General features: G+C 38.4%; 4 protein-coding genes across 4 annotated transcripts in view; 1 reads left to right on the top strand and 3 right to left on the bottom strand.

Moving 5' to 3' along the window:
* Positions 1 to 317: 317 nt before the first annotated feature.
* LOC135205694 (complement receptor type 1-like) lies at positions 318 to 7929 on the bottom strand. The gene is made up of 7 exons (XM_064236614.1): positions 7726 to 7929; positions 5461 to 5551; positions 5095 to 5177; positions 4841 to 4961; positions 4332 to 4526; positions 3615 to 3794; positions 318 to 1311 (listed from the first exon to the last, which is right to left on the bottom strand). The coding sequence occupies exons 1-7, from the start codon at positions 7810 to 7812 to the stop codon at positions 1235 to 1237; spliced, it is 834 nt and encodes a 277-aa protein (XP_064092684.1). The 5' UTR covers positions 7813 to 7929; the 3' UTR covers positions 318 to 1234.
* A 3239-nt stretch (positions 7930 to 11168) lies between these two features.
* LOC135205693 (protein sel-1 homolog 1-like) overlaps positions 11169 to 27169 on the top strand; it is a 337811-nt gene continuing 321810 nt past the window's right edge. Inside the window, exon 1 of the mRNA XM_064236613.1 lies at positions 11169 to 11174. The gene's annotated coding sequence lies outside the window, so the exon portion shown is untranslated. The remainder of the gene's footprint in view (positions 11175 to 27169) is intronic.
* On the bottom strand, positions 12985 to 14974 carry LOC135205695 (uncharacterized). Its single transcript, XM_064236615.1, has 5 exons — positions 14900 to 14974; positions 14714 to 14766; positions 14013 to 14212; positions 13695 to 13773; positions 12985 to 13450 (listed from the first exon to the last, which is right to left on the bottom strand). The coding sequence occupies exons 3-5, from the start codon at positions 14155 to 14157 to the stop codon at positions 13270 to 13272; spliced, it is 405 nt and encodes a 134-aa protein (XP_064092685.1). The 5' UTR covers positions 14158 to 14212; positions 14714 to 14766; positions 14900 to 14974; the 3' UTR covers positions 12985 to 13269.
* LOC135205573 (uncharacterized) overlaps positions 15031 to 27169 on the bottom strand; it is a 41649-nt gene continuing 29510 nt past the window's right edge. Inside the window, exons 14-15 of the mRNA XM_064236340.1 lie at positions 15945 to 16044; positions 15031 to 15069 (exon numbers count right to left, since the gene is read on the bottom strand). The gene's annotated coding sequence lies outside the window, so the exon portion shown is untranslated. The remainder of the gene's footprint in view (positions 15070 to 15944; positions 16045 to 27169) is intronic.

The raw sequence follows: 27169 nt of genomic DNA, 5'->3' as shown, positions 1-27169 counted from the left end.
CGTGGAAATGTATCTTTTATTTACAAAGGTTACAAAGTGTGGTGAGAATAGCCATACATAGTAGGTACTGAAAATGTCTTATTTTATAAGCATACAATATAATATACATATACGTATATATACATATATTACAAATTAGTACACAAAAACATATCAATTACGATATCTACAGGCATTGATAATTATATTAGCTACTGTACTGACATTGTACAGTAATCAAGTTAATTTACGACAAAATATAGATATAAAATAATGATGGAAACATCTCTAGTGATTTTTGGAAAATGAATCAATGTCAATGTGATGACGATGAAAGAGAGAGAGAGAGAGAGAGAGAGCAAAACGAATGACTGGATGTAAACATATAGAAATCAGCCACATATAACTTTCTTATCAATAAAGAATTAGGCTTATATTTAGTATGAACTGAATACCAGGATTAATAGTCAATATCTCAAAGCCTATCAAGAATCTAGGGTTATTCTGAAGGAATCAGAATTCATTCCAAAAAAAAAAAAATCTATTATGTCTAGAGATTTTAGAACAACTTACCGCCACCAATCTACAGTTGTTCTTTGCAACATTCATTTCTGGCAAACTTTGTCTCAAAATACCCCATTTTGACACCCCCTTTTAGTGAGTTTCGATGCAAAATTAAAATCATACTTGGTCATTACAGTCATTCCACATGATATACTGATAATTATATATACTCTGTTTTTTTCCATCTGTCCATCCGGTTGTGGTGGTCGCGCATGGTAACACTGCGTCCCGGGCTTTAAATAGTTACGCTATCGCTATGTGTAAGTTTTAGGTAAATAAAAGGATATCTTGGTGTACATTAGCAACTGAAAAGTGTTTTGATAATTTACTGTATGCAAATTACACTCTTAATATTCGAAATATGATATTATTTAAAGCTCGGGACGCAGTGTTACCATGCGCAAACACCACAGGCGGATGGACAGATGGAAAAAAACCCAGAATATAGGCGAGTTACGAATCGGAAAGTTTGGTGACTTTGGTCACCAATGTCGGCTGCTCGCCGCCATTTATAGCGGCTGTAGGTTGGAAGATGGTACTAGAGGTGTTATGTGTGTGTGTGTGTTCGTGCGTGTATGTATACAGCTATACATCTGAACATACTACACTTTCTTACTGAATATTTATGTGTATTTTAAAAGCCACATCGACTTCATCAGCGTCTATGATTTCTCACACTGTGCAGGATACGCTAATTACCGTATAGGCCTATTTCCGAGCGGGAGATATTAGCAAGGAAGCTTTCACTTCCTGTGGCGGGAATCGAACCTATTGAGAGATGGTAGTGATAAGTGCATCCAATGAAGGAAGTGTGAGATTTTTAATAGCTCGGTGGTCATTGTGGATATTGAAATACACACGCACACACACACATACTACATATATCATATATATATATATATATATATATATATATATATATATATATATATATATATATATATATATATATATATATATATATATATATATACATACATCTAATCATAACTATGACGTCATCATCGTCGGGCAGAATATGTACTATGACAAAAATGTGAATATTTCAATTTATTTTTTAAAGAAGAGGAAAAAGAAGAAATCGATTAGTTGCTTATCAGTCAAACATTTTATATGTAATATTTTAGAAAACTATGCATTTTATACTATTTATTGGTTACCACTTCAAGTGGTTTATTTATCTTTTCTTTTTTTGCGAAAAGTCTTAGAACCAGAATTACTGAGTGAAAGGATCTTTCGATTTTTATTACAGATTAATTGTTTACTAGAGTTTTACTGGCAAAATGATTAACCTACATTTAGTATTATTATTATTATTATTATTAGTATTATTATTATTATTATTATTATTATTATTAGTTATTATTATTATTATTATTATTATTATTATATTTCGGAGGAGACCCTCTCGTAGACTGTTTTGTTAAAAATAACTGCTGCTTCAGCACTATTAATCTTATAAGAGTCTTCTCTATCTTTCTGATGACGGCTTTCTCGTTGTTGCTTAGACTGCGAGCAACGCACCAAAGGGCATGGTCAAATTCGGTTGAGTCATTTGATTTATTATTGCTTATACATTCTCTCTCTCTCTCTCTCTCTCTCTCTCTCTCTCTAAATCGCGACGTTTCCTCCTGATCGACAGGACATTATCAAGCGATAACTGCTGAGGGACGATTCCAGTGGTTGTTGTTTTTGATTTAGCTGACCTTGTGTCAGCACGGGCTCTTGCTCACAGAGCAGCCCCGTAACTCAAATCCAGTGGCGAGTCCTTCTCCTTTTATCGTGGTGTTGCGAGCTCTCCAGTACGGTCGAGCACTTCTCCGGTAGGTCGAGTTTTATTGGTTCCCGGGAAGGTGACTCATACGGCGGGCGTTGACTAGTCTTGCAGACCTTCTCAGGTAGGGGTATCACGGGAGCCTCTTGATTGGCTTCTACCTGCGTGACGTCACCCCTGGAGGTATTGTTCTCATGTGGTGTCGAACACCAGACATGAGAACAATACCAGGGTGACGTCACGCAGGTAGAAGCCAATCAAGAGGCTCCCGGTGATACCCCTACCTGAGAAGGTCTGCAAGACTAGTCAACGCCCGCCGTATGAGTCACCTTCCGGGAACCAATAAAAACTCGACCTACCGGAGAAGTGCTCTTGACCGTACTGGAGAGCTCGCAACACCACGATAAAAGGAGAAGGACTCGCCACTGGAATTTTTTACGGGCTGCTCGTGAGCAAGAGCCCGTGCTGGCACAAGGCCAGCTTAATCTTAAACAAACAACAACCACTGGAATTCAGTCCCTCAGCAGTTATCGCTTGATAATGTCCTGTCGATCAGGAGGAAACGTCGCGTTAGAGAGAGAGAGAGAGAGAGAGAGAGAATTGTATAAGCAATAATAAATCAAATGACTCAACCGAATTTGACCATGCCCTTTGGTGCGTTGCTCGCCAGTCTAAGCAACAACGAGAAAGCCGTCATCAGAAAGATAGAGAAGACTCTTTATAAGATTAATAGTGCTGAAGCAGCAGTTATTTTTAACAAAACATATTATTATTATACTTAGGAAGCAGACCCTCTCTAAAGCATACTTTATTAAAAGTAATGGCTATTTCAGCAGCGTTACGCTTGTAGAGATTCTTCTCCGTTTCCGAATAGCAGTTTTTTTCCGCGCTATTTAAGCAGGGTAGTAGAGCGCCTACAGAGGTCATGATCAAATACAGGATCAAAACCGTGTATATATTTGAATTCTACAGGTAAACTATGATATCATAGTTTATCTATGACGTTGATGACTGTGACAGTATAGTTTGTCTGTAAAATTCAAATATATTTACCTATTTTGATCCTTTATTTGATCATGACCTCTATAGGCGCTCTACTAACCTGTTTGAATAGCGCGGGAAAAACTGCTATTCGGAAACGGAGAAGAATCTCTACAAGCGTAACGCTGCTGAAGTAACTATATTATTATTATTATTATTATTATTATTATTATATTATTATTATTATTATTGAATCAAATTTCTTGTACCAAACCTTCACCAAGTTGAAATGACTCAAAAGAAACTCAAAACTTACGGCAAATGGGAACCACGTCCGAGGACCAGCTTCCGTTGTCGCAGGTGACGCTGAAGGAGGCGGAGAAGGACGGGACGAAGGCGCCCTCGCACCGGTAGTTGACTCGCGTGCCCCAGATGCGAACGCCCGTGTAGTCGTAGGTCACGCCCCGGGTCGTGTTGGGTGGGGCGCCAAGGCAGGCTTCGTGGGAAGAGAAACATGACTGAGAAATTGCTGATTTTGCAAAAAGCTAGGCCTATATCCATGAGACTATGGAATAAATATAGATAAGTATGTCAAAACACGCAGGAAAATCAGTTTCAAACGTGGATAAAGATAAACACACCAAACAAATAAATAAATATACATAAACACGCAGCAACTGTAAATTAAATCAACGCTAAGATACCAGAAGACAGGAGCGCAAAAAAGCTAGACCTACCCATGATAATATGGAAATAATAAAACGTGTCTATAGAGGAATATATTAGGTCAAAGTTCAGGTGGAAAGATCAATTATTGTATGACATGAAGGAAAAGGGTCTAAGAGAACAAGATGTACAGGACAGAGGAAGATGGAGAAGGCTGACTAGAAACAGCGACCCCATATAGAAATGGGAAAAGCTAAAGGCAAAGAAGAAGCTTCATAGAGGAGTATGTCAAAACGCTTATGGAAATAAGATCTGAACATAGAAAACCCATAAAATTAATAGGTCTGAAAGTCTTCGTTTGCCGTACCATTTTGACAAGAGAATTCCGGATCTACCACCGTCCAACCGTCGCCGGTGCTCTCGGCCGTGACGTAGGTCTCTCCGCTGGCGCTCATTTGCGGAGGCTCGCAGCTGAAGTTCATGACGTCACCCAACCAATACCGGCTCATATTTTGAGCGAGTATTGCCCCCTCTGGGGTGTCCGGGGGGATACCGACGGCCGCTTTATCAAGGTAGATCAATTTGAAGCAATGAAATATTCCGGCAGCCATGATATTATGAAATACTATTATCGTTCAAAGGATGAAACCTGTTCATATGGAACAAGCCCAACAAGAGGGGCCACTGAATACGCTGTTCATTAGAAAGTAATAGAAGGCAATGGGAAACAGAACTAAGAAGAGATCACTTATTAAAAAAAGAATAAAAGATAAATTCACAATTTTAATATAAAGATCAACATGTCAGTGGCAAGATAACATTACGAAATGATGAGATCATGAGAATGACGGTAACTCTTCATCGCGCCGAACTTACGTTTTCTACAAATCAGCAGACCTGAACTGTAGTTTGTCCAAAGGCCGTCTTCCTCGCATGTGATCACCAGCGTCTGGTTCATGTCGGTGAAGTAGTATCCAGTGGGGCACGAGATGACCACCTGGAACATAAATATATTTAAGATTAATTCCATACATTTGTTTGAGGTGTAGGATAACTTAAGTGTGCCACTCACAGGCCTTTACAAATCAGTCATCCAAGAGAGGATCAGCCTAGATCACCGAGAACTTTACCTGAGACCCAATTTCTCTGTCTATTCCATTCCAGGTAGAGTTGATAAGGGGCAGCGTTGCGTCTATGGGGTCATCCAGACACACTGCAAATAAATAATAATAAATGAAAGTTTTACAAACAAATGAGACTAGCTAAGTTTACCAGGTACTCCAATAAAAGATTCTGGCATCTATGTAAAACAGTTTACTGAGTTCGTTAGGCTTGAATGCTCCATAGGCCTATATATTCCAGTAACAACCTTAGACTTATATTATGGTGACATGGTCACTGAGATCAAGAAAAACCAAAGAATAAGAAAAATATCAGTTGCTGTGATCGATGGAAACAGTTTTGATATCCCCAAATATGAACCAATTGCTATTTACGTCCGGCACAGTAAGGAGAGTAATTCTCAGGTATCCAGGTCTTGTTTGCGCTGCAGGTGACATTAGTCCAAGGTACAGGTTCAATGCCAATCTGAAAAGAAAATGACAATTTATTAGACAGGGATTTAATAACAGCACGAGATATATATATACGTAATATATATATATATATATATATATATATATATATATATATATATATATATATATATATATATATTATATATCAAACTAATGAAACTATACTTCATTGAAGAGTAAATCAGAATCATTGAATATTTCATTATAACTGGCACCAAACCTGGTAGGTCTAGGCCAGTGGTTTTCAACCTGTGGGCCATGGCACTATGGCTATCCATGTCAATTTCCTGAACAGAGTTTTTGAACTTAGAGAAGAGCTTAAGATGTTTTTGGATATGCAAGATAAGGAGCCTATTTTTTTTCAATGATCCACTTTGGGAACCACGTTTAGCCTATTTATCTGACATATTTGACCAGCTTAACAAACTTGATCTAAAGCTTCAGGGTGAGGACACAACAGTAATTCACTTTGTTGACACATTGCGTGCTTTTGCTGCCAAGATGACGAACTGGTCTAGGAAATTTAGCTCTGGTAATTTCGCTATGTTTGAGAAGCTTTGTGAAGTGGCTGAAGGAAGAAGAGAAGAAGGAACAGAATCTTGCCTCCAAAATGAAATAATGTCACCTTCATAATTTGTGCCAAGATTTTTCCAGGTACTTTCCTGATCTTGAAGAAATATCTCTTTCATTTGTGAGAAACCTTTTAATGCAGAACCAGATATTATTCCTGAGTCCGACCAAGAATTTCTAGAGATGAAATTTGATTCAAGTATCAGAGATTTTTTTTAAAGAACATCCTATACAGGAATTCTGGTCACAAGCAAGTGTATCACATCCTAGAGTTGGGAAGCTTCGGCTAAAAGCCCTTCTACCTTTTTTTTTTTTTTTTGCATCTACTTACCTGTGTGAATCCGGGTTTTCTGCCTTATTACAAATAAAAGCAAAAACAAGAAATCGCTTGGAGGTGGAGCATGATATGAGATGTGCATTATCTACAACTGTCCCACAAATTGATAAACTTATAGTTAAAAAGCAAGCACAACCAACACACTAGCTACCAAATCTATGCTGTAATTTATGTGCCCACAATAAAGTACTATTATTTTTATTTCTATAATTGTTGAACAAGTGTAAATTTAGTTTTTATTACAATACAACTAGAACAATTATATTTACTATAAATGCATGCCAGTGCTTAACTTCATAAGTAAAAAAAATGGAATTTTAGTTTTTATTTCAATGTACAAAATTTATTTAGATTTCTGTTAAATGCAGGCCAGTGTTTATTTTCATAAGTGAAAAAAGTATTTTGAGTTATTATTACAATCCATAAAATTTAATTACGGAAAAACTGGAAAGTGTTTCCTACTTTCATAAGTGAATACGTACATGTCCTTTGAGTTTTGATTACAACATATATGAGTTATTAACAGTGAATAAAGGCCATCATTTTCTTCCAGTAATGATAATGTAAACTAATGAAGTGCTCTAAAGAAATAGTTCTGTAAATGATAATGTAAAACTAATAAAAGTGTTCTAAAAAACTTTAATAAAATTATATTATTATTTTTTACACAATTTTGAAGGGCATTAGGCCACGAGTACTTTGGAATGCCAAAAATGGGCCATGGGCACGAAAAGGTTGAAAAACACTGGTCTAGGCGTTTGATAAATAATTATCTAGACTCAATCAGATTGCGTAGACGTTAATAAATGACCCCTGCAAATCTGTAGTATTAAATAATTATTTTAATGTTCAGTACATTATATAATTAAAACTATTTTTGTTTACGTTCTCCTTCTCCCTGCATTGTATAGTCCGTCGTATAAACGGTTATAAGATTGACATTTTTTTCGTCTTATGCCTAAGAACACTTTCGAGTCGTAGAGGAAATGAAATCTGACACTAGTTCTCCGTAGAGTGCATTTGAACGCTAACACGACCTGGATGCAAATTGGCCTACTTGAAGGCCCGAATTGCGTTACTGGACCTCTTACATAGCTGGCAATGACGCAAGCGAGTTCATCTAGAACCAGTTCCTCGGCGACAAAGTAACACTGTGCTCTAAACATTTCAGACAAGCATCATTTTTCACAAAAGATATGCGACTATTCTTTCTTAGACATAACCCTGAGGTGCAAACCACCCCCTAACCCCCACAGGAGGTAAGGTGCGAATCTGACCTTCGTCGGTGGGACGAAGTACCCATCGGTGCAGTTGTAGACCAATATAGTCCCGACGCCGTTGGAGACATAGTTACTTCGCACCATGTTGCTCCCAGCTTCTGGTGGGTCGTAGTCACATGCTACGTTTGAAAGGAATAAAAAGTCCGTTATTTGTCTCCTTTCCTTCTGATGAAAGACAGCGATGCACACAAATACTTCCTGTTATCATTGATGCTTCGGAAATAGAGGACTTGTTTGAATCAGTGCTGAAACATTTCGTACTTTGTAAAATATAAAAAGAAAAATGTTAACTTTAGGGCTACAGGGATATTGTTTATATGAAATTTATGTACTGTCGGCCAAAAAACTCGTGGCAGAGTTTCATAATTTTTCGTTCACCTGCCTGACGCACGATTCATGCCTTATTTATCGATTTTTCTTTTCAAAGATGGAAGAAATCCTATGTAATGACGTTAAAAACAGTCACTGATATCTTTAGAACATTATGTTATGTTATTGTGTAAAACTATTTTCCATATAGCAAAATTGACGTGAACGAAACGAAGTGATAAAAAACGTCATATCACAACCATAGATATACATTACCAAATAGATAGGAGACACTTATCACTAGTAGTATCGCATAAACGTAGTCCTTAAATTATCATTTCAATATTAAGTTGAAGGTAGTTGAACTATTCCATTTGTTAAATTTTACAGAAAACATCGGAATCTCACAAAATGCTATCAAATTTAAAAACAAAAAGAAAAAATAACGATATCCTAACAGTGTGAACCAGGCGACCTCACTCTATTGCTTTTGATGTTGTGTGCACGGGAATCTAATGTCAATGTGTCATTTATTGGTCTAAGAAACATCCCTCGATGAGCGAGAGACAATTATTGCACTGCATTCGGTGCAGGTTCCTGTTGGAGAGATATCAAGAAAGCTTAATATACCGGAGAGAATCATACATAGATAAATCAAATTGTTTAAAGAACGGCAAAATTTAGAACATGGGCCTAGAGGTGGACCACCTCAAAGCACCACAAGAGATCAAGCCAATACAGTAGTGTAAACGTTGCTGAGCAACCTTCATTTGTGAATTCTGAATTCTAGTGCATCGTCACGACATTGCTGAACCAGGAATCATGACTAGCTCTACGCTTATGACTGGTGTCTGATGAATACTTTAGATGGAGAGGAAGAGATTTTTAAATCTACGCTTGAAGGTGTCTAATGAATAAGTCTAATGAGTAAGCAAACGTATCTTTGATGGATGAGAGATTCAATTAGGCTTATTTTTTTTGTTTTGTTTTTTTATAGGTGGCCAGTGAATACCACGGATAGGGAGGGAAACAGTTTCAATGATGCATGCCTTTTTTTTTCCTCCAAAACCTAAAGAATACATTTTATTGGGAGATACTTTATTAACATCGGCCTAATCCCTCCATCACTCCTATACGCCACCTCCGCTCTCTTCTACATGTCAGGCGACTCGAGCCGACTTCTCACCACGAACTCCATCGCTTGAAAGCATCAGTAATGATAACGGTTATTTTAAAATTCCCCGCACCGACAACGGACGCCTTAAAATGCATGTTTATATAAAATATTTTCTGTTTCAAAGAAACTTTATCTTTCATTCCCCAAAATATGTGCAAACACTCGTGTTACACCCTGCAGCCGTCAAAGAGCAACCCTTGATTAAAGCAGTCTTGAAAAAAATAATAATAATGAAATAGACTTAAACGAGAATGCCACCTTTGATATTTCTTATCCTTTCAGCTACTTATAATATGCTTATAGTAGTAGGTCGAGGTATACATGTGGAACTAATTTGAATTAATTTCTAGTTAGTAGAAATGAATAACTACAGAAAGATCAACCTAAGAAAGCTTTAACGAAAGTAAGCCTTTCTTAATGTATTCGTCAGTTTTGACTCCCACAGCTTTCCAACGTGTCCAAATGAAACAGGATGATATGCAAGGAATTCGATAAAAAAAAAAAAGAATTATATTCGTTTTATTTTTTTTTTTATAGCTAGGTCTGAGTTAATTATGTTACGCAATTATGAAAAGGATAAGAAGAAAGGCGAACATGGCTAATAAAACAAGAATAACGGGAATAATCAAATAAAGCAGATTAATATATATATATATATATATATATATATATATATATATATATATATATATATATATATATATCGTCGATGTAAATATTCCTTTATATTACGTATCCGAGGGAGTATACTGCTGAACAAAACTGAAAATAGACCTAGGCTAATCATGTGTGAAAATCAGAAGTCCAATTTAGGCCCACTAAATATGTCATGCAAATTATTTTATTAATCAAAGGACAAAATTAGTTTAATTAAACATCGTTTTCAAAGAATGTTAACGCCTTGATGTATTGTTTATCGGCTGTAGGAGACAAAATGACAACACCCCAGTGCAGTACGATACGTTGAGTCAAAACTCGAGCGGCAGCAAAGTCAACTTCAAAATGCTTTGGTATGCTGTCACGAAGCTAGAGTTGAGAATAAAATTAGAAATCGTGGACCCATCGGTATATATTTTCCTTACTTTGCAAAATAATTATCTTTAATACGTTGAATAAGTCTACTCTATTCTAATGTAATTTATTTCAAGTATAGCACCTTTGAAAGGAAATGTTATTTATTGTTAAGTAAATAATCTGGCACCTGCATATGGCAATATTTCCATAACGAACAATGAATTGAGAAACTACGCCAATTCTTCGTTGGCCGTCTGTACAGTGGTGCTCAAATCTCATGCGACATGATTCTTTTTGTATCGTTCAAATTCTCAGACTCAATGTGACGTTGCCAAGTAGTGTTGAACTTTTTTTTTATTTCTAATTTCATACATGTCGACAAGTTTGCGAATTCACAGCTAGCCCTATTTTCCTAATGGTTATATAAACATGATCCCTTTATGCATTGGTATGATTCGTAATGTGTGTGATTTGAACTGATTTTTTTTTTTTACGTTGCTTAGTTCAAAGTGCGGTGTGATTAGGTTAGCGGTGCCATCAGTGAAAGCACACTTAACATGCTCCTTGGACCTGTCAACATAACCACGTCTGCAGCATTATGACAGTAGACCTAATAAGCTGAACAGTCATAACAATATTTTCAAAGTAGGAATATGAATTACAACCAGTTTTCTTTGAATGTTGAAGCACATGCTGTTTAAGCTGCCTGTATGTTGCAAAATGTTTCATAGTTCTACAGAAATCATCTAAGCCTTCTGAGATGTAATCTGTTACTAATGAATTTATTTGTAGAGATTACCTGTTCTTTGAGGAATACGATAGGAATATGAATTATAACCAATTTTCTTTGAATGTTGAAGTGTTAGGCTGTATTTAGGCTGCCTGTATGTTGCAAAATGAGTTATAGGCCTAAAAAAATTTCTAAGCCCTCGGAAATGTAATCTGTTACTAATGTTGTTTGAGGAATAAAAGATGATGATGATTTTGATTATATGGAGAAGATGGCTATTAATCGAAATATCATAAGTACTAATATTAAAGCGCATGGGACACTCGTTTTCAACTGGTTTAGAATATTATATTCTTACAAGTCCTTCCGCTCGCTTTTGGTGTATAATTTATTCTTTCATAAGGTACTTGAAGTGCAGGAATGTGTAGGTAACCTCATTTGCTTTCTGGCCAGAAATTGTTAATAGAGAGATATGACTGTTAAGTGTAAAGTATCTAACACCTAGGCCTAGGAACAATATCTTGGCTTTGACAAAAGAATAATTGCATAGGCGAATATTTGCTAGTATGCCATTATTTTTTGAAATATTTAAGAATTATAGCAAATAAATGTATGAAAATCCAAATGTTCCTCTAACACATATAAAGTAAACGTTTTCAAGATAATTTCATTGTTGCTACTCATTGTAGACCTACTTATGTTACACCGGGTGGTTGTTGTTGCACCGACACTAACGATACGTCACACACGCTCCCCTCACACGTTATTGGTGGGCGCATTCTACTTTTGTATATACATATTTACAATTTTTTTTTTTCAGCATTGAGGTGTAAAAGCAATCAAATAGGACTATTTCAAATTTTATGCTTGTTTTGGAAGCATTATTAATGTTATGACCCTTTTTCGGTTTTTTATTTAACATTTGAACAGATGCTTGATGACTACTTCATTTTGGTCAAATGCTTCAGCGATGTGTGAATGAAAGTTTTGAAAATGTTAGGAAAGAGTTTTTTCTGAAATTTGCTACACGTGACATTTTCTTACAGTTTTGAAATATATGACAGATTTCACTCTAATGAAACATATTATGGCCTTATTGTATGCAATAAACGCGTTTTCGCATTGGAATAATAGAATGCTAGTTGCCAGTTAGTGAATTTTGAACGAAATCCTATGAGTCATGTCGCATGAGATTTGAGCATCACTGTACACACGTGCATTTATGTGGACACACGTATATATATATATATATATATATATATATATATATATATATATATATATATATACATACTTAAGAATCGTCACAAGCTTTTCAAGTAATTTTATTTTTATCTGCAAACAGCACGAATGTTGTATGCATCTATATTTTACATATAAGCATATAAAACATACCTAAGTAGATCAAACATTAACCACAATCTTAAGCAAATCAAACGCTAAACGCCTGCCTAGCAAAGACGTTTTGATTAAAAGCAGGTTTTTGAAACATTTTTTCCTCACCTTCGTAACACCCTTTCTTGACCTCCCATCCTGCCTCGGTGCACAGGACATTCTGGGTATTCGAGGAGACGTTGAGCATGTGCCCAGCCAAGCAGTCTGCCACGACTGCCGTGCCAATGGTCCACACGGTTGAATTCGTCCACTGCACGACGCTGTTGTTGACCCTGGGCTCTGCCACGCAAGCTAAAAGAGCGAGACAGCGAGTCAGATAGGCCTAGTTCATAGACATTGTTCATATAGGTCTAAGTCATTCTGGATTTCTTTTACGAAGTAGAACCGAGAGAGTCAGAACTAATCTATTTTATTCACCGTTGCATGGAAGGATGACAGGAGGATCGAATGCGTAACCGGTGCCATTAAAAGAACAAACGACGGTCTGCGTCGTTTTCCTCTCCACCGTCGCCATGTCGTCCGGGCAGAAGAAACTCGCGGTTCCGTTGAAGAACCGGAAGTTGTCGCCCGTGGCGTTTTTGAGGGTTTTAGCGGCCTGGGACAACGGTTCGGTGCAGACTGGGGAGAAAGAGATCAAGAGAAGTATGTCTTATATTTAATTCAGATATCTTCGTTCGCTGGTTGGCCCGTTCTTCTTCACTCTCGGAGTCCCGTTTAACAAACGGTTGCCATATTGACTCATTCCACTCGTATGTGTGCACATTTTGAAAGAGGATAATGATGAAACCATAACAGAACGTTTACTACATCCATTTATATGCTGTAACATCAAAGAATTAAGATGCCCTCAAAGGAAGTCTACAAAAAAAAAAAATAAATAAATAAATAAATCATACTAATGTGCAAGTCGTGAGAATTAGGTCGGGAATATTCGCCTAACATAAAATTCGAAGGTTGTGAGGATTAGTAGTATTAGGATACCTTCAACAGCCGAACAGTTTTTCAGTTGAGGATACCAATCCCCTAAGACTCCGATGCAGTGGATGTTCTGTTGAGTGACAGACTTATTTCCCTCGACGAAATATCCAAGATGACATCTGAAGAATTTAAGAAAATGATAGTAGTTTTTGCCTATTTTTCACAAAAGAAATATATATTTTTAAAAGGACACCTGTTCAGTTTTCCAACAAGAATGCGATAGTCTTATATCAGCAAGAAATGTATAGTAATGTTTCTTTTAAGATTTTATGTATAAATGGACGTTCAACGTTTCCATGTTCATTCTTCAATTCCCACCTGCATTAAAAACGAATTAAATTGTATAACAAAAGAAAGTCTTACGTATAGATCGCCGTCTTTTCACCAGCGCTCCATACCCTTGTCATGTTCCCTGTTGGTTCAGGAGGTAAACGCAAGCAATCTGTAAAAATTGTGATAAAAAAATATCTGAAAAAATAACTTAAGAGGCTCATTTCCATAATATATGATTTAGCATACGTTTCCAAAACGATAAAGCTTAGATTTGCTCCCCTATTCTACACTCTAACCATCTTAGGTCTAAATAAACCGATGTAAAAGATAAACAAAAAAAGCAAGGAAAAACAAACTAGACCTATATCAGACACCAAAAAACTTTAAACGAGAATAAAATCTACTTACCTATCGGTCCATACAGTTGACATACAGCTACGGTAACATTGTCAGATTTCAAAGCAGCCGGAAGAAGGCTTAGTGGGTCACTACTGAATTCAGGAACGACCAGGAATCGCCACAGTTGAGACGGAGAAGGTGAGGTTCCCGCCATAGTTATGACGTCATTGGACGGGGAAAACAATCCGTTGAAGGTCCAGTCTCCCAAACTGTTTCGGAAAAATAGATTAGAATAATATCGAATAATATACATCTACAGTACCACTAACGATATCTTTTTGAAAAAAGAACGCAAAATTAGGAGCAAAGTTGTAGAATACAAAAACGAGGTGTGAAACGACTGTAGAATGGTTTATGTTGGAACATGATGCAATGACGGTTAAGGACAGTGAATACAAACTGCATAAACTAGTAAAAGGATTGGGCAGTGCGTGCGAAAAGAGAAAGTTAGTAAATTATAGAATGAGAGAGAGAGAGAGAGAGAGAGAGAGAGAGAGAGAGAGAGAGAGAGAGAGAGAGAGAGAGAGAGAGAGAGGAGTGAATGCCAAAAGTTGCTTAAGAAGCTTGAATATCTTTGGACGTCAATTTAAAAATGTATTAAGGGATTAGTTAAGCTCATTCTCCTTTATGATATTGAATTGTGGATGATATACACTAACACACACACACATATGCACATAAATGTGTGGACTTTTATTTAATGTACTTACACCTTATTTAAGCCAATAGCTGCGTTCGTTGACCCCACAGTAGAAACTGTTGCCTGAAAATGAATGATATGCAGTTTAGACAAATGAACCCTGCTTTTTTTTTAATATTTATCATTAACTTGATTCAGGACAGCTGATGATATACAAAAATTCATCACATTCATTTTCAGAAGACCGGTTACTCACGCGGACCAGCCCAGCAACGAAATCCAGGGCGTCCAGATCCTCCGGGTATGCCAGCGATGCCCCGTCCTTGTTGCACTCGGACCGGGCAGAAAGGAGGTCAGTAACGCCCCCGGCGACGATGACCCTGTAGCAGAGACCTCTGTGCTCGCTGTAACGGCGTGGACAAGTTCCTGAGGGAAAGCAACGGTCGTTTAGAAGAAGGATAGTACTATTATGAGTCTAGTTATCTCCAGTAGCAACACGCAGGGCCGTCTTTAACGCTCTGTTTTCCAAGGCTTTCTCAGCAATGTGGGTCTGCCCCATGGACCGGATGAGGTCCTATAGAAACAGAATACTTTGGTGGCCCACGCCTGTTATAGCAAACCACCCTGAATGCAATGGTATGTCAAAGGAAAAATGTCTTAAAGAACATCAGCCTATAAGCAATATGCACTTTAGGCAGTAGCCACGAATTCACTGACATGCTCCAACTGGATACGTTCCCGCCAAGTTAGTATCTCAGCAACTTTTGAAGTTCACTGATAAATTAGTCCCTTAGGCCTACTACTCACAGGAAAGGCCAGGTGGGGGTTACTGATTCTCCAAAATCACCTGGAGCGTGGACCGGTACAGCTGGAATGGGTCATCCAGACACTTTAGGTAGACTCCCCTCTTTCAAGTTTCAGAAACAAGTACCGTGCATGATACGACCTCCAGCCTACTCGGGAAGCGTACAAGATTTTCCCCTCATGCATAAGTTTCAAATATCATATTCCTAACTAAACGTAAATTAAAACGCGCCAAAATCTACGGTCAAGTAGATCCTTGTTTCACCAACGAAAACTGAAATGAATGTGTTATATTTTATCATAAATCCTTTCTCTATACTGTTTAACATGCAGATCTATTTGAACACTTAAGACGTAACCAAGGTTGTACAAAGCCTGGTAACCATATCATAGATTATAAGAGAATAAGACAATCGTTCGAAAGCATTTTTTTTTTTTTTCTAAGTATCGGAACGAAATTAGCAACCTGAACATTACCCAAAACTTGTGTCTCTCACCTGGATACCGACAGGCAACTTGTGCCGTGGAATCGTTGCAACTCTGCAACTTGTAGTAACCGTTTTTGGTCACCGTGATGCACTCTTGCGTTGGGGTTACCTTTGAAAGAAAGGTTGGATTTTAGAGTCTCTCTCTCTCTCTCTCTCTCTCTCTGCATCTTCATACATACATAGTGTGTGAGCAAATATTCAAGTATATGTGAATAGTCATTTCCTTCATGACTAAGTAAGTAAATAAAAAAATTGGAATACGTTTACATTATGCATCAATCAGACATGAAATTCTTTATCCACAATATACTGTCGGGGTTAAACAGCGAAAACGCCTGTTAGTTAGAGGAAAAACCCCACCCCATAGACTCCACTTTTCTAGCCCCGCCCCCCGCCCCCCACCCCCCCACCCCCCCGGGGCGTGGCTACCTCCCCCCTCCTGATTGGCTCATGTACGTACGTGAGGCCTAAAAAGGGGCGGGGCAACCCCCAAAACCCCCAAAAGGGGCGTGGCCACCCCGACCCCATATAGACTCCACTTGTCTGGGGGGTGTGGCCACCCTGACCCCATATAGACTCCACTATTCTGGGGGGGCGTGGCCACCCCTGACCCCAAATTGACTCCATTTGTATTATAAGCTCATGTACGTACATGAGCTCATAATTGACTCCATATGTATGATAAGTTCATGTACGTACATGAGCTCATAATTGACTCCATTTGTCTTACAAGCTCATGTACGTACATGAGCTCATATTAGGGGGGCGTGGCCTACCCCTAACCCCATGATCGACTCCACCTTTCCTACCCTGTGACGTCACGTAACTCTAGAATAAAACATTCTCAACCCCTGACACCCCTGTGACGCACGTAACTCTCCGGGAATAAAAACCGACATTTCAAGCCCTCACCCCAAATTGACTCCACCTTTCCTACCCCCTGTGACGTCACGTAACTCTCCGGGAATAAAAACCAACATTTCAACCCCTCCACCCCAAATTGACTCCATTATTCTACCCTGTGAGTCACGTAACTCTCTGGGAATAAACCATTCTTTCAACCCCTGACCCCAAATTGACTCCACCTTTCCTACCCCCTGTGACGTCACGTAACTCTACTTGGGAATAAAAACCAACATTTCAACCCCTCACCCCAAATTGACTCCACTATTCTACCACTGTGACGTCACGTAAACTCTATGGGAATAAAACCATTCTTTCAACCCCCGACCCAAATTGACTCCACCTTTTCCTACCCCCTGTGACGTCACATAACTCTCCTGGGAATAAAAACCAACACTTTCAACCCCTCACCCCAAATTGACCTCCACTATTCTACCCCTGTGACGTCACATAACTCTCTGGGAATAAAACCATTCTTTCAACCCCTGACCCCAAATTGACTCCACCTTTCCTACCCCCTGTGACGTCACATAACTCTCAGGGAATAAAAACCAACATTTCAACCCCCACCCCAAATTGACTCCAACTTTTCTACCCCTCTCCCCGTGTTGATGTCCACGTAACTCTTACGGGAATACAAAAACTTGAACCCCACCCTGACCCCAAATAGACTCAGTTCACTGTTTTTTGCGACTCATGTCCCCTTTAATTGTTTTCAAAGTAACCGGGACGTTTACCTCATCCTCCTCCTTTAAAATCTCTAAACATTTATATAGCACATTGCGAATATACTCTCTCTCCCTCCCTCCCTCCCTCCCTCCCTCCCCATCCCTCCCTCTCTCTCTCAGCCGTTACATTTTGTTTTATATATATATACACAGCTGCTTTAGATATTCGAGTATCATGATAAAAGGATATTTGGCGACTGACTTCATCCACATGTGATATCTCCCCCAATAACCATATCAGAGTCAATGTTATCTGATGATGAATCACGCACACACACACACATATGAAGAAACGAGACCTTATCGCCATATTTGCCCAGCTGACTTCACGCCAACGTGAAATTTTGAAATTTTTATTTTTCATTGAATTTGAGTCATAATCTAGGTGGCGAACACAAGGACAAAGGTACACATTTCAATTTTGTTTATTATTATACAGAGTTTGAAAGAGGTTGAAAATCAAATTACAGACGGAATTGTTATTTTATATTTATAACCAATCCTAAATACAGGGGAATGAATTAATATTCCATACAAATACATACATTAGAAAAAAACTGTACAAACACGAACGCGATAATATGCGCATTCGCTTTTTCAAAAACAATACTTCAACGAAACATACTACGGCTACTATATATTTTTCTAACCTGTTCCTTCACATCACAGCCCTTAGTATATACCACAAACATCTTCTCCAGCACTTTCCCGACCGTGTATCGAAGACGACGACGTTTCATCTAACACCTCAAAGCTTTAAATTTAGTAACTACGACAATTTTGTTTTTCATATATAAATCTTCCACACACCTTTCCTCCAACAGGGATAAATTCTTTTTCATTATAGCCACGCAGCATATTTTACCAATTTTGCTCATTTCATCACTGAATGTAGCTAACACAGGTAAGTATTGATTCAACCAAGTCGTATTAACCAGTCCGCTCTGACCGCTGCCAGCGGGAAAGATAACATATTTGGCATAGTCATACGATGATTTAAATAATTCTTCCTTCAATTTCTTGACCGAAGAAAAAAAGTGATTGAACCTCATCTGTTTGGTATCTCTGAACCCAAACGATCGGCGTGATCTTCATCTTTTGGAATAAGCCACGCTCTTTTGCGCGTATTCATTCTTCAATGGGGGCACCAATTACCGTATTGTGTTAATAAGGTAGCTATGGTGGGTAGATCAACTTCTTCGTCGCATTCCCAAGATGTGATATTTTCAGGTCTTTTCACAATGGCGGACCCTTCAATACCCCTATCACGAAGACAGGCATATGATGCACCAGTGCGAGAATATCGAAAACTGCCAATTCGGCATATGGATAAGCTCGAATGACGTCCGCCCCACAACACCGTAATTCCTGCATGTCACACAGTTAGTGGCCACTACTGGACACATATTCCTCTTCCTGAACTTATTTTCGGACAAGTTCCCGAAAACTAACTTGCAAGAGGAGGCTGATGAAGCCATGGCGAGAGTTCACGTCTTGATGTGACAATCCTTCAAGAGATAATGAACTACGAAAGCCCCGCTACCCAAGACCCCTTTATCACAATCACTGATTTCACAAACCTGTTGTGACTGAAGCATGCAAGCCTCTCCCAGCAATGATTCAGACTAACATGAATAAACGAGTCTTATCATTCCTAACCCTCACCCCAAAGGTCATCCACACATGACTCATTTTATCAAAATCAGTATCACTCCAGTCATGTTTCTCGCAGACACGAATAAACAAGCCTTATCATTTCCTCACAACAAAGGCCGTCCACACACAAACACACACACACACACACACACACACACACACATATCATACTCATATATAAAACTTCCACACATCTTTCCTCCAATGGGGATAAATTCTATCGCTACAAGGCGTGAACTTCATCTTTGGAATACAATACTTCATCGAAACATCATATCACACCTGATTATTACTTCCCCAACTGAACACCATAAATACAAACCGACAGGGAAAATTGATGTTATTCCTTACCCAAAGTGTATAGAGTAATTGCAACACACCAAACCCTCCGTCCCTACAAGTATTTCTCTTGACCGAAACGTCATTTCCCTCCGTCACTATTCAGTAAGTAGCATATAAAACACTTTCCATTTACTTGAACATAGAGTATAGTAAATATTAAAAACAGCAATAAGATTCATCTGTATATGGAATAGATATTCTTATAAAATAATGTACCCGTTGAAAGAAGCGGAATATATAAAACAGTCATTATTCCTCCCTTTCAGATATGGGAAATAACTCTAGTAGTGAACTGTCAGCCGACGAAGTAGCCACTCAAGTCAGACACCATTACTATTATGGTGTTGGAGCCCCAAACTCATTTATTAGGAAGGTGAAAACGGGTCATGACCATGAAGCAGGAGAAGAAGAAGAAGTAGCAGGAGATGCAACAACTACCACTGGCAGCCCACAACAGTGCAAAAACCCCCGATCAACTTCGCCACCACACCCACTACTGAAGGAAACGAGCAACCCGGTGGTGGAAGGTATGTAAAAAACCGATGTGTTATATATTTATTTAATAATAGTTCCTGATTCCATAGAAACACGCACTCTTTTTCTCCGTTTCCCTGTTTTTTCCGTTCAAATGCATTATGGGCATAGTAAAAAAACACCTATATAATTATTCATAAGGATTTATTGACCACATAAAGAGTTTACAAATTCAATACACTAATCGCTGTCAGACCGTCTCAGCACGCATCCCAATATAACTTCCACGTGTATCCTTATTTAACCTGAATATGCCGAAAAACGTTTAAGAGGAAACGACTAAGACGTCTTAGCAGATTAACACCGACGTTCATGGGCGAATGATCCTCACAGCTCATCCTGAAATAAGTAAAAAGTTATGTGATTGAAGGTGTATGATACATATATAGAATATATCCTTAATAGAATGTAATGGAGTAATATAAAAATCAAAGAAAAATATGCATTTACCTTAGTTGTTCAAGATGCGGAGACATTCCTTGTACGTAATAGCACGTTTGACCCCCGACCTCCAATGTGAACATTTAAACTTTTTCAAATATTTAAAATAATATCCCGTTATCCATTTATCATTACCTCCCAAACGAGTGAATGAGAATCATTTTGTATTAAGGATAATACTGCTTTCCACACCACGGTGACTCACGCAATGACAAAAAAACTAACGTACGACCGCACTTGTACGATTTATCAGGTTGTATTTGTTTTATTAGGCGATAGAGGTTATATTCGGGATGCGCATATATAAATTTAGAGAAGTCATTCGAATAAACTTTTGGATTTATACCGTAACTATCAAAAAAAGAAGATATATTTCTAGGTGATTTTTCCACGTAAAAACATACCCAATGACCAACAATATTAATATCAGTAGACGAAGATAATGTATTAGATATAAAAACTAAAGGTTTAATTCTACTTTCTGGCAATGTCAATAATCCTACTTCATCCGAAGCGAACACACCTAAATATTTAACCCGGTCACCGAGTGAACCTTTTAAACTTATTTCAATTTCTTTTGTATCCATTCCATTTAACCCCTAAACATCACACTGAATAACCCTATCCGCATCCACCGTAAATACCCTTGGTATCCCCAAAAAGTAAAATAATGCAAGGGCTAGGCGTAGCCGTACCCAGCCTGATCGATATTCGCAGGTTTGCCGAAAATTTCCACTGGCATGGAATCTTCAACATCTTCCACCACAAAATTAAAGCAGTAAATAAGCTCTACCATTTTTAAAACTATCATAATGATCAGATTATCACCGCCACCCCCTATACTTTTCTGCGTCTCGTGATATAATTGCATGATGGTATTAGGAAACTACATTGAATATTATACCGTATTCCCATTAACGGTAATATGTATATTATTTAAATCGAAAGATTGAAAATATAGACTATTGGTCGCGTAATTACCTGAAAATGTTTCCATATCAATCATGGCCAATGTGATTTTTTCAGGTATACAACTGTTAAAAGGCTGATCAATTAAAATCGAATTTTCATTTTGCCCAATAACGTATGACTTGTATAAAGTCTTATCAAATATATATTGTATAGGATTAACTGCTATCGCCTCATTTAAAGCCGACATTGCGTTATAATGTGGGGTAACTCTATCGATCCATAATTTAGCCTTTTCTACATTGAACACATAAATGTCCGTCTGTGTGGGCGCCCATAAACCAAGCTATTATTCGCTAATTTCGAGCCTAAGTCTCAAATCAACTGAATCCAGTAAATACATGTCTATAGTCGCTATATCCAAAAGAAGTGGAAATATGTATCTGCACCGCCCCTCGTTTTAATGTCACCCATAACTTTCGTCTCCCACCTGCCGGTTTGACCGAAGGTATTGGCGTAAATTGCCGAGTTACCCCCAGTGTCATGATAGTCATCATATAAAAATCCCGCCCGACCGGTGGTAGGTTAATGCCGAGGGTTTTATCATTTTCAACATTTTTATATATTGATGATAGTTAAATACAGGACAGGATTCCACCACTTTCATTCAAGAAAACGGAAGCGGATTTAAATAATGTATTACTAATACCATTAACGACGGCCACGTGAAACATCATCCGCTAATTGCGCCACCGTCCCTATCAATTGAGATATATAATTCTAAAGCTATACTTGACAAATCTAAGAAAGAACCTGCCACCCCATTATGCGAAATTCTATATATTTATCAGATAGAACTTGATTTATGGAAATATTACAAGGTGTAAAATCCAGTCTTTCCTTTGAATTAATTGAAGTTTCAATAATTCTCCGTCTATTAACATTCGGGAACAATTCTGATATACCCGCCAATATACGATGAAACAGGAACTTGATTTACCAGTTCCGGGTATGTTAGGAACTACGCTAGCCATATTTTGTGTTTATATAATTTTAGATGAAGGGTAGAACGAGTGCGTACCCGCCGAATGTCAATTGATGAATGAGTTACAAAAGATCGTACACGTCCTTATTATATTTACTCCTAGATTTAACTCGTGTGCCCTTCCCCTTCTCCGTTTTTTCTTTCCTCCCACACTCGACCGTCTAACTAATCGTTTCACCGTTTTCTTCTGTCTCGTTCTCCTTCTCCTTCCAGTACCGCTTAAAATTCGTTGTCCGAGTTTTGAGGGCCCTTATACCATTTCGTTTTATGGATTCTTTTAAAGGTAAACCGCTGTTTACCATATCAGATAACACAGATCTACCGAATTCATTAACTGAAGGTTTCGCGGCGTTAAATAGAAAAGGAAGCACTTTCCGTGCAATACCACTTATGGCCGAAAAAAAACCGCTTCCCCTTCTGCGGCCGGGATAGAAAACCCCCCAAAAACGGAAATATCCTCAAATCCCGCTCCTCTCCTTAATAAAGGGTCTGATAAAAATATTTTTTGTTTTTTTAAATTCCGCCTCTGAAGGAGGCGCGAATAACACTCTCATTTTACTGTTTATACATTCCCAAACAATTTAAGTTGAGCTTGATTCGCAGTTCTAGTTGACTCGAGGGTGTTACGATCACGAATAAGGAATGCCAAGGGTGAACATCGAATTATATACTCACCTATTCATCTAATTTTTCCTCTAGGTTTTATACGGAGCAGGCAAGTAACACTCGAGTCTTTAGTGAAATGTAAAAGGTGACCATTTTGATCCGTGATAAGAATAGAAATCTGATCCAAGATGTTCGTGTTCAACAATTTGTAGACTGTATTATGTATTCCTTTTCCTCTACCACTTGCTAAAGTAAAACAGTCCAATATATTTACTAGTCTCCCGCCAAAAACCAAAAAATCGTCGGTTGAACTATATCCGTATACACATATATATAATCTACCCCACAATTATCAGGTAGAGAATCAAGGGAAACGTGTTCATTCAGTCACGCCCGCCATATATTTCATAACCGGTATTAATATGAAAAACCTAATAATTTCGCGGCTTTTCCGCTAAATTTGACGTATATACTTTTAACGTCCCCCGTTCTCAATTTCTCTATCTTGATACGTGGTATAGTAATTCTTCTTAAAATCTTCATCCCAATGAAATATACCGTTTACTATTAAAATAATTTAATGAAATTATCACCGTAATAAACTTTTAAGTAATCATACACGTCCTTATTTTAAGAGCTCTCACGAGTCTCTTCATATCCCCCGCTAACATTGCTATTCTCGGTCTATACAAATATGTATGCCTATCACGTTTATGACGCTCTGTAATAAATTCGAGAGTGAATAAATCATCTTTGGATAATATAGCGTAATAACTCCCCTGGGAAACATGATCGAAGCTAAACCTACTTCATATTCAACCCCATTAGGTAATAATATAGGTGTAGGTAATCTATTGGCAAATTTCGAAGGTGTATTTTTGATATACGTGTCTAAACAGCCGAGGCTGCTCAAATATATGGTTGTTCACCAGCCATGTCGGTTAAATACTACGACGGGTATATGTCACATATGGTATTTATAAGAAAGTTCGATAGCGTTTTTATCTAGGTCTTATATGCAGACTGCATGATAGAACCCCATTTTCAGTAAACATTATTTCTTCACCCGTTCTGATCCGAGACATTGATAGTAATGTAATCCAATACGTCAATGGTATTTAAAGGTTTATAAATGGCATTATGCGGACCTTTACCACATGCACATCCTAACGTGAAGCAGTCTAAGAGATTAACCATTTTATCACCCAAGATGGGTAGGTTGAACGATACCCGAATACAGGTAAACGTATTCAACGCCTTGATGGAATATATTTCTACTGTGATGAGGTCTCAACGCACCGAACTGTATATTAAATACCTGACTTTTTCATTGAAACCAAACATATTAGCTGCTTTAGCACTGAGTTTAATCGTAATTGAATCAATCATATCAACTTTGGCTGCTCCTGCATCGTATGTGGAATGCTCATTCTCTTCGTGTCATCATTCATGAGAAATAAACCATCCCTGCGGATAGCTCCGCGAATATGTTCTCCGTAAAATTCAGATAATTGTTCAATAATTTCCGTATTAAACGCTCTAGTCATGACATTCATATCACCACCCAACAAACCCGAAATGGACTTATAAATATACGTGTAAATGCGTTTCCCATCTGACTCATTATAGATCGCGTTAAATTGGATAGTAAAAATCAACGTCTCCTGGTTTAATAGCGTAATATAATTTCGGGAGAATGACTCCCACTAGCCCCACTTCATATTCCACTCCTTTCGGTAATGATATAGGGACGGCTAACCTATTGGTAAATTTACACGCCCGATTTTCTGGAAATGTACCTATACATGCATTGCTATTCACGTATATGATGTGATCGCTACACATGTTGAATGTAGACTGTATGACTAACAATGGGCATCGGGTTTTATTTTAATATATGTACATAAAAACCTCCGCGTTCATGTTATGTCACACCTTCATTCATGAATTTGTATCACACAGATTGTCACGTCATTCAAGAAAATGTCCAAGCCTCTAACCGCCATTGATGAATCATCCTCACCACCCCCCTCCGATCCAGGTAAAATATATTATTATTATTATTATTATTATTATTATTATTATTCTTATTATTCTTATTATTATTTTATTATTATTACTATTATTGCAGTTTTTGCAGTTATTATTATTATTATTATTATATAATACACGTTCACTCCGGTGCTTATTTAAAAATTATCTTTACAGATCCCTTCGCTGAAGACTTCCCATTAGATGAAGATTTGATGGGGAGTAATAATAATAATGAAGCATCGCGCGTTGGTGGAGGGGTGTAGGAACCAGAAGGGGATCTTCACTCACGAGGGAAAGAACGGAGGGTAATAAGGTAGTGAGTTACCATTCATTATGCGGCTGCAGTAGGGTCACACATTGACGTGGCAATGAAGTTAAGTAGTAGCATCAACCCGATTACGCGAAGATGTTGCACAGTAACTTCCTCGAAAGAGGTATTCGATCGGCTATGCTATACTTGTGCGTTATTATCACCAGCGTGAGGATGCTAGGCGACATGAATGAAAAAAGTGCTTTCTATGTATGTACTCCACCCACCCTCACTACGATTGACTCGATCTATGACTCCCTGGAGGAGGCTATTGAGTTTATAGCTAATAACTTGGAAGAAGACTCAACCGTACTGAGGTTCGGGTTGGTGTATGACCTCGCTAGATAGGGTTGAACTTCATATCACGCGGCGTGAGTTAGTGAATATTAATAACTTCCAGGTGTATCCCAAGGGAGTCCGCGGTAGTGATCAGGTTATCAATATTCAGTCCCGGGTACAACTGTGTCGTTACAGCGTTAGAAGCGTACGTTGTACTGCGAGATAACCCTCCCACACGTATTAAACAACCTCCCTCGTGTCTTAATGAGGAGGATGGGAGGGGACAATTTAATATCAAACACTCGCCAGATATGCCGTTGACCCATGACTCTTTCAAAACATTAGAAAAGGGGAATAAAACCTCAACATATATCTGTATAAATTATGTGAATTATTCATGGGGGGGGAAACAGCGAAAAAACATTGGACGGTACATCTAGCGAGGAAAGGTGGTAACCCCCCCCAAATGCCCTCATTTGGTCACGTTGTTATTAATCACTGACGACCACGTCGCATTGATTAAGGATATGTTGGCATTCGTGAAGAAGTTCCGACACGGATTCAAGCAGGGGCGGGGGATTGAGCACGCGGGTGGTATGTGTTACAATTGTTTGACTTTGTTTAATAGTTCCACCATCCGTGAGGCGCACACACAGGCCTGTACTGCTCGAACCACTGTCGAATACCCAGAACCCGGCCAATTTAAACAGTTTACTAAAGTTAAAGCTCTGCTGCCAATCTCGCACATGGCTTTCCTGGATTTTGAGGCGTATAATATTCAACCGAAGACCGGAGAAGACGATCCGACCGAATAGTATCTCGACAGAAAGCTTTCGCTTACTGCTACGTGATCGTTGACGGTAGAACGGGGGAATATTGTACCCATAGACTAAGTCACGGAGAGAAATGCGTTGATGATTGTTTGCAGAACATGAACCGGGACTGGGCGGTTATTGCGTGAACAAATGCGTTGCGTATCCTTTACATACGAGTCCTGAATCCGCCCGTAAGTTTGAAGCGAGCACTCATTGCGGAGGATGTAACGTCGAATTCAAGGCTGGGAGTCACGAAAATGCGACATCACGCTCATTTTGTGGCACGGGACAACTTTGTGTGTGCACTGTGTCAACAGTGTAATTTGAATATGCAATTTAAGGAGCCAACTTTAACAGTGTTCGTACACAATTTGTCATATGACATCGCCCTGGTCTTGAAAGAGGCTGGGGGCTCAGCATGATTTTGAAATTCTGAAACGCGAGGGTAGTAAATTTTACTCGGCCAGATCGGGCAATCTGAGATTCGTGGATAGCAACAACGTGATTAGGGGGACCCTTTCTAGTCTCGCCTCGAGTCATATCAAACAGAAAGGTTCCCTCGAAATCGCACGTCATTGTTGTTAACCCAGTATTCTCGGGATTGTCTCGATTTTAGTTTTGGGTACGGGTAA

This window comes from Macrobrachium nipponense, chromosome 24, assembly GCF_015104395.2.
Source record: "Macrobrachium nipponense isolate FS-2020 chromosome 24, ASM1510439v2, whole genome shotgun sequence".
Taxonomy (NCBI): Eukaryota; Metazoa; Arthropoda; class Malacostraca; order Decapoda; family Palaemonidae; genus Macrobrachium; species Macrobrachium nipponense.
The sequence above is the reverse complement of the archived record's forward strand: the minus strand, read 5'-3'. Positions and strand labels throughout refer to the sequence as shown.